Source organism: Nerophis lumbriciformis, linkage group LG12 (genome assembly GCF_033978685.3).
Source record: "Nerophis lumbriciformis linkage group LG12, RoL_Nlum_v2.1, whole genome shotgun sequence".
NCBI classification, from domain to species: Eukaryota; Metazoa; Chordata; class Actinopteri; order Syngnathiformes; family Syngnathidae; genus Nerophis; species Nerophis lumbriciformis.
The window spans coordinates 18295294-18307963 of record NC_084559.2 but is presented as its reverse complement, the minus strand read 5'-3'; the positions used below and the strand labels follow the sequence as shown (position 1 = coordinate 18307963).

The 12670-nt window shown below is 38.5% G+C and overlaps 1 protein-coding gene across 1 annotated transcript in view; it reads left to right on the top strand.

The window, feature by feature from the left end:
• The window catches only part of LOC133623071 (stalled ribosome sensor GCN1-like), a 73652-nt gene extending 61794 nt beyond the window's left edge, over positions 1–11858 (top strand). The window contains exons 53-57 of the mRNA XM_061986015.2: positions 1260–1356; positions 3127–3275; positions 3612–3722; positions 10867–11088; positions 11155–11858. Of these exons, the coding sequence (XP_061841999.1) occupies positions 1260–1356; positions 3127–3275; positions 3612–3722; positions 10867–11088; positions 11155–11280 (705 nt within the window). The 3' untranslated portion in view covers positions 11281–11858. The remainder of the gene's footprint in view (positions 1–1259; positions 1357–3126; positions 3276–3611; positions 3723–10866; positions 11089–11154) is intronic.
• The last annotated feature ends 812 nt before the right edge of the window (positions 11859–12670 follow it).

The following is a 12670-nucleotide window of genomic DNA, read 5'->3' as shown; positions in this document are numbered from 1 at the left end:
CCGTGCATGAACATCAACTTGTTCCAAGAACAAAACCAACACAGTGCATGAACTCACAACAAATTACTGTCAGGTTCAAACACCGAACTATCTATTACACAAGACAAGAAAGAATCAAGCAGAGACAGAGTTGAATTTTACTAATGAGAGACGTATTGGGCTGTACACTCAGTTACAGTTTCCTCCTACGCTCTAAGGTACAGCCCAACGCGCGCCTCTTTTTATTCGGGAGGTCCCTAGTTAACATCACTGAGGCTGCTTCTGAAGGGAGGGGTAATGCAAGCAGCCCCAGTAGACACAATATAGGATTATTCATAAATGGAAATGTGCTGACACTCGTGATTTCACCCTGTCTCTGTTTTGTCTGCTTTAAGGTACTCGATGTCCGTCCTTGGTTGTCAGCAGGCATGGTCTGGAAACAAACTGCTGACACGAGACAACTCTCAAAGCAAGATTACTAGTTGTGCCTTTGCACAGATAGAAAAGTACAACTTCAGCACAATTGATAATAACTATAGCAACGGCCTTTAAGCATAAGAGTTGTGTGATAACTTATACATAATTATTCTTATAAAATTAAAGGGAGCATTGTTTGGGGGTATCCATAACACGGTGATAGGGAGAAGTTTTTATTTACACGATGAGTCGGTGTGTCTTGACCTTCGCCGAACCCCTGAGACCGACTCACCGAACCCCTAGGGTTCGATCGAACCCAGGTTAAGAACCACTGCCTTAAAGTATGATTCACATTCAGAATTTTCCATCTTTCTATATATGGTAGTTGGAGTTGCAGACAACTTCATTACTGCTAATAGCAGTTTTCAGTAATGTCACAGAAGATGCAGGATTTGCTTTAACATTTAAGTGGTGAAACTTCCTATAAGAGGACAGCTGTAGTGCTGCATTCTGAAGATCATGTCATATTTAATTTGAACTTTTTATTTTTTTTAAATGGTCCTCAGTAGTCACGTACAAATTTGTGTGAATTATGCAAAATTATTTAAATTTGGTACCCATATTAACTCTTTTTCCCCAAGGTCCCCAGTAAGAATGATCAGCACATTACTTCATCAATCCAGAGATTTAAAAATGTGTATGAGCTAACTGGGCAGTGGCCATTTTACCTAAATTTTTTGTATGCCTCTACAACCTGTAGAAAGGGAGGTCCCCACAAGTCATGATCAAAAACTTGGTCCCCATTCCAAATGATAACCAGTATGTGTGTGTGTGTGTGTGTGTTTGTGCGTGTGTGCACATAGGATGCAACTCGAATGGCTTCAGCAGGCTGTGTTGGTGAACTCAGCCCGTTTCTGTCAGACGAAGAGCTAAAGAACGTGTTGCTTCAGCACATCTTGGGTTTGTATCTAAATACCAATTTATTGTCATGTGTATGTCCAAGGTACCTTCTCACTCATCTAGTTTAACAGTACTGTATTTTTTGGAGTATAAGTCGCACTGGAGTATAAGTCGCATTTTTTGGGGAAATGTATTTGATAAAAGCCAACACCAAGAATAGACATTTGAAAGGCAATTTAAAATGAATAAAGAATAGTGAACAACAGGCTGAATAAGTGTACGTTATATGAGGCATAAATAACCAACTGAGAACGTGCCTGGTATGTTAACGTAACATATTATGGTAAGAGTCATTCAAATAACTATAACATATAGAACATGCTATACGTTTACCAAACAATCTGTCACTCCTAATCGCTAAATCCCATGAAATCTTATACGTCTAGTCCAGGGGTCGGCAACCTTTACCAGTCACAAATTATAGATAACAATGGGAGCCGCAAACATTTTTTGAAATTTAAAATGAAATAACACTGCATACAAAGTTTTTTTTTGCTTTGTGCTATGTATTAACCAGGGGTCTCAGACACGCTGGCCACACCTTAATATGGAATTTGTAAGCTGGTGCGGCACACTGGTTTTACATGAATGGCGCTTGTCAGCGTCATACGCGCCGTAAAAGTACAGCATATAGCACCCATTACAACCAGCGTACCTGATCAGCCACACGTTGTATGGGGCCTTCGCTTGCTCACGTAAGTGACAGCAAGGCATACTTGGTCAACAACCACACAGGTTACACTGACGGTGGCAGTATAAAACAAACTTTAACACTCTTACTAATAATGCGCCACACTGTGAACCCACATCAAACAAGAATGACAAACACATTTCGGGAGAACATCTGCACCTTAACACAACATAAACACAACAGGACAAATACCCAGAATCCCATGCAGCCCTAACTCTTCCGGGATACATTATACACCCCCGCTACCAAACCCCGCCCACCTCAACCGACGCACAGAGGGGGGGGGGGGGTTGATGTGTGAGGGAGCAGGGTTGGGGTGGGGGCGGGGTTTGGTGGTAGCAGGGGTGTATAATGCAGCCCGGAAGAGTCAGGGCTGCATGGGATTCTGGGTATTTGTTCTGTTGTGTTTATGTTGTGTTAAGGTGCAGATGTTCTCCCGAAATGTGTTTGTCATTCTTGTTTGGTTTTGGTTCAAAGTGTGGCGCATTATTAGTAAGAGTGTTAAAGTTGTTTTATATGGTCACCGTCAGTGTAACCTGTGTGGCTGTTGACCAAGTATGCATTGCTGTCACGTACGTGTGTAAGCAGAAGATGCATATTGTATAACAAGAGGTTGGGCTAGCACGCTGTTAATACAGATTGTATAGGGTGCCAAATGTTGTACCATCATGGCACGCCCTTATTAAAGCTGTAAGGGTGAAAATCTGTGAATATTAATACCGGGAGTTTTCTGCCAGAGGCACTGAAATCTGGAAGTCTCACGGGAAAATCGGGGGGTTCAGCAAGTAAGCTGCTGAGCCGCATCAGAGTGATCAAAGAGCCGCATGCGGCTCCAGAGCCGCGGGTTGCCGACCCCTGGTCTAGTCTCTTACGTGAATGAGCTAAATAATATTATTTGATATTTTACGGTAATGTGTTATTAATTTCACACATAAATCGCTCCTGAGTATAAGTCGCACCCCCCAAACTATACAAAAAACTGCGACTTATAGTCCGAAAAATACGGTATATGTTTTTTCCCTGAAGCATAAGTCTGTATATATTACTCATTTATTTATTGTGACTTTTACTTTTTTCAGCGGATATGTCAGGTGTGGACTGGATGGTGCGTCACGGTCGTAGCATGGCTTTGGCCATATCTGTCAAATGTGCGCCTGCAAAGTTGTGTGGGAAGGAATACGGCGATAGTGTGACGGAGACCATTCTGACCAACGCCACTGCTGACAGGGTGAGGGGAATCTTAGAAGTGTGTTTGACTTTGAGAACCTCATCACTCCTTTTGTGTGTTTTACTTAAGTATTGCCATTGACTATTTTAAAGATTAAGATTAGTTTATTTCAAAGGGGACAATGTAATTTCATTAAACACATGACTACACGTGGTTAAAAAAGCCAGAATTAGCCACAAGGCTATTTTTCATTTGTAGTCCATGATGTAAAAAAGGCAGTAAAATTACAATTTAAAAGAAAAAGAAAAGTAAGACTTGACTATCTGTACTGTAATACACGCACACGAGTCATTCTTTTGAATATACCCTTTTCATGTGATTTAACGCCTCTTCCAGATCCCCATTGCTTGTAGCGGGATTAGAGGGATGGGATTCCTGATGAGACACCAGCTCAGCGTGGATGGAAGCAGTAATATTTCCCAGCGCATCATCACGCAGTTTATCAAGGTATAGCACAACAGCACTGGCACTTCGATGACATATCATCTCGCATACATGCAGTGTCTTGTAGGAAAGGGGTGTCTAAACGTTTTACAGACAGAGGGGAGTCACTTTGATACATTAAAGATGCTAACAGTAAACTAGTGTAGATCAATATATGCTAAGATATCTGAACGAAACACCACATTTTTTCTTTGTGTTATAAGTCCATCCATCCAAACTGCAGGATTTGAAATAAACTGTCAAGACTTTAATTTTGACTTTCTAACAACATCAGCACATATAACATGTGGGACATTGTTGTTTGTATAACAATCTTTTTAATATTATTTAACATTTATAGATTAGATATTTTATATTAGTGCTTTTTTCAGTCAAGTACATACATTAATATGCAACATTGTGTACTTTTATTAAAAATTGAACAGAACCTGGAAAAACTTAGGTTTTCGCTAAAAGGCTCGGCTCAAGCATTTGAAAGCTCATGGAGTCCTTTTTTGCTGTATGTCAACTCTCTTGACCTATGCCCAGACGCAGATGAGGAATAATCTCCCTTTTATTTATTAGTATTATTTTATTCTATTGTTATTTTATTATATATTATTATTATTATTTTTACATTTTTATTTTTATTTTTACATTTTTATTTTTATTTTATTATTATTATTATATATTTTTTGTATGTGTATGTATGTATATATATATATATATGTATATATATATATATATATATATATATATATATATATATATATATATATATATATATATATATATATATATATATATATATATATGTATGCATGTATGTATGTATGTATATATATATATATATTTTTTTTTTTTTTTTTTTTTTTTTTTTCCCCTCCCTCTCTCTCCTTTTCATCCCGTCTGTCTGTCTCTGGCCTCGTATGTGTGTGTGTGTGTGTGTGTGTGTGTGTGTGTGTGTGTGTGTGTGTGTGTGTGTGTGTGTGTGTGTGTGTGTGTGTGTGTGTGTGTGTGTGTGTGTGTGTGTGTGTGTGTGTGTGTGTGTGTGTGTGTGTGTGTGTGTGTGTGTGTGTGTGTGTGTGTGTGAGTGAGAATGTGAGAATGTGTCTGTCTTTGTCGTCTTACTTGTTATATAATTGTGCCATTTGTCCCTCGTTGGTGGGACCTGGGTGGGTGGGTGGTTTGGGTTTTAAGGGAAAGGGTGTGAATAATTTACTGACTTTAAAATTGTACTGTTTCGACTTGCACTTTTTTCTGTCTATTTGAAAATGCCAATAAAAAAAGTTGGGGAAAAAAAAAAAAAAATTGAACAGAACAATTTGACTGAAAAGGTGAGAGTAAACAGTACAATACATATTTTACATTCAATAAACATTTTATGTGTACCGTATTTTTCGGACTATAAGTCGCAGTTTTTTTCATATTTTGGCCGGGCTCCAGTGCGACTTGTATATGTTTTTTTCATTTTTTTATTATGCATTTTCGGCAGGTGCGACTTATACTCTGGTGCGACTTATACTCCGAAAAATACGGTATATATATATTCATCATGGGACGGTATAGCTCGGTTGGTAGAGTGGCCGTGCCAGCAACTTGAGGGTTCCAGGTTCGATCCCCGCTTCCGCCATCCTAGTCACTGCCGTTGTGTCCTTGGGCAAGACACTTTACCCACCCGCTCCCAGTGCCACCCACACTGGTTTAAATGTAACTTAGATATTGGGTTTCACTATGTAAAGCGCTTTGAGTCAATAGAGAAAAAGCGCTATATAAATATAATTCACTTCACATTCATTTTCTACCGCTTGTCCCTTTCGTGAAAAAGCTAATTTATGTAAGGTCTAATATATATAATTTTAGACACCACTGTTGTAGGGTTTTATTTAAGGCTGCAGCTAACGATTATTTTTCTATCGATTAATATATAGATTATTTTTTTCGATTAATCGGTTAATCTATAAATTATTTTTTCGATTAATCTACAGATTATTTTTCCTTTTACCGATTATTTTTTTTATTTAAAATGAAGATGAAAAATAAATGTAGGCCAGTTTTTTCAAAAGGCATGGCTTTTATTTACAAAAAAAAAAGTATTGCCACTCAGTCAACATTGACAACAACATAACAAAATATTCTGTAACAATGTAAACATTTAAAACTTTTAACATTTAACAAAATTAAAAGTAGCTAATTTGCTTTTTAATGTGCAAATATAAAAGTAAACATCCAGTGCAAATCTTAATATTCTGCAATAGTATAAGCATTTCAAAAGTAAAAGTATTGCTTATTTTGCTTTAAAATGTGCAAAAATAAAGATAAACATCCAATACAAAAAAGTGCAAAACGGAAATATTCTGTAACAACAGTGTAAACATTTCAATAAAAGTATTGCTTATTTTGCTTAATAACACAACAATGATAGTATGATTAAAGTGAAAGTTAATTGTTCATTTGTACATAGTATATGTAATTGTTAATGTTGTAAAAGGTATTTGCACAACTAATTAACGTTAGCGTTAAAGAGGAGCGCGTCTTTGTAAACACTGAACAGGCACGCCAAACGCTCCTCTCAGAGCGAAACGGTGCTTTAGTTTATGAATTTACAACGCAGATACAAATGACACATTCATGTTTTTGTGTAATGATGACAACGTATACTCACGCAGACGATTGACTAGTTGATGGTGATGGCAAGAACGCTGTCGGGTGTTTTCTTTTCAAATGTTCGTTCATAGCCATAGGCCATTTCCGCTCGACACAGTGTGCATACAACAACATTATTAGCAGAGGTGGGTAGAGTAGCCAGAAATTGTACTCAAGTAAGAGTACTGTGACTTTAGAGATTTATTACTCAAGTATAAGTAAGGAGTAGTCACCCAAATATTTACTTGAGTAAAAGTAAAAAGTATGTTGTGAAAAAAATACTCAAGTACTGAGTAACTGATGAGTAACACACACACATATCATTTATATATATATATATATATATATATATATATATATATATATATATATATATATATACATACATTGATATATACAGTATATAATTTATGTATTTTTTTTTTTGCCGTTTTTGTTTACATGTTAAAGGTGTTTTAATGAATATCCATGCATGTTTAACACATATAGATTCCTTTCTTTCATGAAGGCAAGAATATAAGTTGGTGTATTACCTGATTCTGATGACTTGCATCGATTGTAATCAGACAGCAGTGCTGATAACGTCCACGTTTTCAAATGGAGGAGAAAAAAAGTTCCTCCTTTCTGTCTAATACCACATGAAAGTGGTTGGTTTTTGGCATCTTATTTGTCCAGCTTCCATATTCGTTTTTATACACTTTACAAGAAATACATTGGCGGCAAACTCCGTAGCTTGTTTGCGCTGGCTTTCGGAGACTCTTATTTTGAAAGCGCAGGCGCGATGGAGCGGCACTTTTATTGTGAAGACAGGAACTGTGCAGTCAGTCTTTAGGCTTTTGACGGGATGTACGGTTGAAATAAAAAAAGGGTCTTTTTTCCTTCACACTTTTGATTGATTGATTGGAACTTTTATTAGTGGATTGCACAGTACAGTACATATTCCGTACAATTGACCACTAAATGGTAACACCCGAATACGTTTTTCAACTTGTTTAAGTCAGGTCATGTGACCCCTGGCTCTGTTTGATTGGTCCAACGTCACCAGTGACTGCATCTGATTGGTGGAACGGAGTGAACATCACCAGTGACTGTATTTGTTGAAACGCAGGCGCTATGGAGGTCTGTATGACAGACCAAAACAAACAAAGCGTGCATTAACAGATCAATAAAAATTAGTAGCGAGTAGCGAGCTGAATGTAGATAAAAGTAGCGGAGTAAAAGTAGCGGAGTAAAAGTAGCGTTTCTTCTTAGGTCGTTTATTGAAATACTCCCACACTTTTGACGACTTTTGGCGTGCTTTTTTCCCCTCGCTCGCACCGCTCGCATCGTTTGCTTTGCGCTCCGCCATGACGGTAGTGTGACGTAAATATGCGACGTATTTACGTAACCGACTACGTCGACGCGTCGTTTCAGCCCTAGTTTTATTTAATCAAACATCATTGAACTTATCTATTATTCAATTGTAGACAAATATAATTAGTTTCAGACTCGCACGTTATCACACCAATTGTAGATTTGACAGTAATCTTATCATTGTCTTGACTCGACTGTGAAACTAATTTAAATGAACATTTTGGAAATGACATTATCACCTACAGCAGGGGTCGCCAACTCATCAATCGTGATTGACCAGTTCTGATCTTTGGGGCCCTACCGGTCATGGCGAAAATATTAGAAAAATGAATAATAATAATTGTCAAGTGTTTTGTTATTATGCTGTGCTTATCCCACACTTGGAAGGTTGTACCAATGCTGAATGTGGCTTCTGGATTTCACTCAAAAGACCAGACTGTTGTTATTTCTTTCCTTTTCCTTATATTCTCCAAACAAAGAAACAGGTTCTTTTTTCTTTTTAGCAGTCTTTTTAGGTGAAAAACCTTGAAAGACAAAACGCCACAAGATTAACATTAATCAATTATCAATCCCATAATACCATAATTTACAAGTGCAAGAAAATGGACTCATGTTTTCCCTTTAAGTTAAAACAGATATACAAGATATACATAAAATACATTTAACCCCATAAACACAATAGATAAATGCAGCAGAAAACCCAATATGCAAATACGTAAATACCTAACCAATTAACCACCTATTTCCCCTATTTAGATAAATATTTAAGTTATTTTAACCCCTGAACCGATACCAATCATTTGGTACCGGTACCAAAATGTATATTGATACTTTTCAAGGGAACGCCAAAAAAATATCAATATTGGCTTTATCTTAACGGAAAATCTTAAAATACATGAAACATATGTTGCCTATTGCACTCAAAGAACAATTTTAGATGGTTAAAAAATAAAAAGGCATTAAACACTTTGTGCTTATCTTGTTGCTCTCAAAGAACAATTTGCAATTTTCTATCAGGGTTTCCCGCAGCGCTTTGTTGTTAAGGCGGCCGCCTTAACAACAAAGTGCCACCGCCTAAACTAAAGTCTTAAAAAAAATGTAAAGAAAATATATATATTTTTTATTTTTTTTTGGCCTGTAAATTAAGCATGATGAGTTGTGCATATGTCAGCATGTGGCCCCACTTTTAACTCTCTTTTTTCAAACGCTTATTGCAAACGCTTATTTACAGTAAGTTATTCATTTGACTTAGTCATTATTTTGTCTTAGTAAGTCAATATTTACTAACTAATGACATAGTATCTCAGGTATCCAGGACTATGGCGTCACATTAGTGCCAAAAATCAGAGCGCATAAAAACTGTTATCGCGCGCTGATTCTCCACTTCGTGCGCGCGCGCGACACCCTTTTGCGCGCTTGGTGCCTTTTTGCACGCGCGCGGTACTTTTCTGCGCGCGCGCGACGCCTTTCTGCGCGCTCTCTGTGTACTCCTGGCATCTCTCCTCGCGCTGTCATGTTTCTTTTTGGCACTTTAGGGGCTTATGCTTAGACGGCCCCTTCTTTCTGATTGGTCAGGCGAAAAATGCTGAAAAATGCCAGAGCCAATCAGAAGTATAGCAGGGCGGGTCATCGTCAATATGTATCAAGATTTACGGAGGAAGAAGTGGATAAAAAAATGTCGCGCGCTGATGAAGATTATTTCATACCACATAAACACAATACAGGGTAATACAAAATGTGACCCAAATAAATAATAAGACAACAAACACCATAATCACATCTTTCAGCCAGAACTGGTCCACCAGCAATAACATCCAACCATAACATTAGTTTGTATTTTCACTTCTTCTTGAACATTTGTTTTCTAATTTATGGAATTTCTTTTGATTCAGCCATAAAATTAATGAAATAATCTTTGAATTTTGTTTTTAAAATGTTAAAAATAGGTTTTTAATAATGTATTCTAAAACAGTTTAAAATAATCAGAGAACTGACTAACACTGACCCTACACAACTATGTTGCACAATCAAGTCTTTTTTTTTTACAGCGAAAGAGGTAATTTCAACAGGTACAGCATCCTATGTCATATCTACATGTAATAAGATTTGTAACAAGGCAAATCGTTTGTAAATTGGTCGAAAATCGAGCAAGTTATGGTAATTTAATTAGTATATGTACCATTGACATCAATGTAATGATTGAGGCTAGATGTCCGAGGTAAGATGGCTACAACGTTGCTACACTGGAGAATGATTGGTCATATGAAAAATGCTCAGAGCCAATCAGAAAGGAGGGGCCGTCTAAGCATACCCGCCCCCAAAGTGCCAAAAAGAAACATGACAGCGCGAGGAGAGATGCCAGGAGTACACAGAGAGCGCGCAGAAAGGCACCGCGCGCGCGCAAAAAGGCATCACGCGCGCGCAAAAGGGTGTCTCGCGCGCGCACGAAGTGGAGAATCAGCGCGCGATAACAGTTTTTATGCGCTCGGATTTTTGGCACTAATGTGACGCCATACAGGACTGTTTTGTGTTTTGTTTTTACTTTACGGAAAAAAATTACGAGATATACATCGTATATTGCCATTCAGCATACGTAGCGGAAAACACAACCAAAAATTGTAGGCTTCTTCATTTTCATGCGACGAAGCCGGCCTACTTTACCACAGTCTGTAGTCTATTGCCCCCCCAGGGAGCGATGCGATGGAGACGTGATGGTGGCGACAGGCCATATTACACTGTTCCTTACATCCACCCAGGCCCTTCCCCGTCCGTGTCCGCCTGTCCCGGACACCACCTTAACTAACAAATATTCTGGGGGAAACACTGTCTATATTACATATAGTCTGCCAAAGAATAGAATAAAAATGTTTATTGAAATGATGGCACATTTTACATTTTTGTTGTACATATTAATAAAATACTTACAGTAGTGCAGTTACACAACATCACAGCTTTGGGATCTTCCTACTGGAAAAAGTTGAGTGATTTAACTTGTGAGACAGCGCCCTCAAGTGGATTCATAGCTGCTCTCTTTTTTCCCCCCTGTGGATAACGCTGTCCAAACCACGTTCTATTTAGGTTACCATTAAAACTATTAGAATTAAAATGTGGAAGTACATGTCGTCCCTCGTTGTAAAGGCATATAATGTGTGTGTGTGTGACCCCACAGTGTCTTCAGAACCAGTCCAGCGACATCAGGTTTGTGTCAGTGCAGGTCCTTTGGTGGGTCTTTAAAGATCCAGCTACGCCTGCTTTGGAGACAGGTCAGATCAAGTCTTTGCTGAAGACACTTTTAGACAACACCAAGGACAAGAACACCAGCGTGAGAGCCCTGAGTGAACACACCATCGTCAACCTGCTCCGACTGCGACAGGGAGAAGAATACTTTCAGGTATGAGAAATGCAAATGGTAAATATTTTCCCTGGAAAACTTTTGATGCTCTGCTTCGTCGCTCAGATGATCAGCGCCATTCTGGATTCGGCAAGCAACGACCTTCTCTCGGAGTGTCACCGCCGCTCGCTGAAGAAGATCGCCAGCCAGCCAGACTCCAATGAAGAGATAGATGACACCATACTAACGTGATTGAGCTATGGAAGTCAAACAGTAGATGGACTGACATGCTCTCCAGAGCTTCAAACACCACTCGTCTGCTAATGTTGCTCCTTAAGAGTGGAGACGGTTTTCCCACACAGGAACTCAAGATACTTGCCAGCCAGTACACACATCAGCAAGAAGTGACGTGTAATTTCTTCCCACCTTATTTTCCACAGCAAATTCGCAATTGGACTAGAGGATTATGCATTTTTATTTTGTAGTTGTCTAATTTGGCAGGCTCTGAATGTATTTGTTTTCGGTTATCTAAAAGAACATGTGATTGCGGAACTGCTGAGAAATAGTTTTCGCCCCTGAAATGACCCAACACAGATTCTTAACGGGCTGTGGAAATACACAATGTGCTGGTTGTCTTTTAAAATGTGCCACAAGTTCCTGTGCTGCAAAACATCTGCTTAGCCTTTCAATCACACCACCCCCGACTCTTTGATTATTTTAATGGACTTTAGCCCCAATTTATAGCTCAATTATTTTACAAAATGTGTGCAGCAACAAGCCCTGTGCTGAGGTTTTGATTTGTTTCAATTTTAGTAAAAGGATTTACAATTCCAATGTATTAATTTTTCACCCCAATCTGTTAAGTTTTTGTCAAAATTACATAAAACATTGGGGGGGGGGGGGGGGGGTCTCTAACAAGACCATTGTTGTGGTTGTAAAAAGGCAGTATGAAATAAAAGTACCTAATTTCAGTCTGGAACGTCTAATAATTGGGTACACATGCTCTATTTCAGTGGTTCTCAAAGTAACACTTGAAAAAATATTTGGCTCTTCAAGAACCAACATAATGACCAACGTTAAAATACAGTAGCGTAGTAGGCCTAAATATTCATTAAAAACAAGGCAGAGGTTTTTGTCAACCAGTATATTTGATATTATTGGCCACTGTCGGTAATATTACCCACAGTTTGAACAGTAACACTGTCTTTGACTAATTTAAGTGATTATTTGGCGTACCCCTAGATCAGGGGTCGGCAACCCAACATGTTGAAAGAGCCATATTGGACCAAGAAACTAATCTGGAGCTGCAAAAAGTTAAAAGCCTTTAAGTGTCATAATGAAGGCAACACATTAAGTGTCTCAGAGGATTAGATAACTCCTGAAATTGTGTGTGAATGTTGTCTGTCTGTTGGTCCTGTGATGAGGTAGCGACTTGTCCAGGGTGTACCCCGCCTTCTGCCCGATTGTAGCTGAGATAGGCTCCAGCACCACCCGCGACCCCGAAGGGAATAAGCGGTAGCAAATGGATGGATGGATGAAAATTTCTGACTTTAAACTGCCAAATGTATAGATGTGTGTGTCCAAGTTAAAGGAAAGGACGGGCTGTCTTCTTCTAATGGATTTATTACAATCTTTGCAAGCT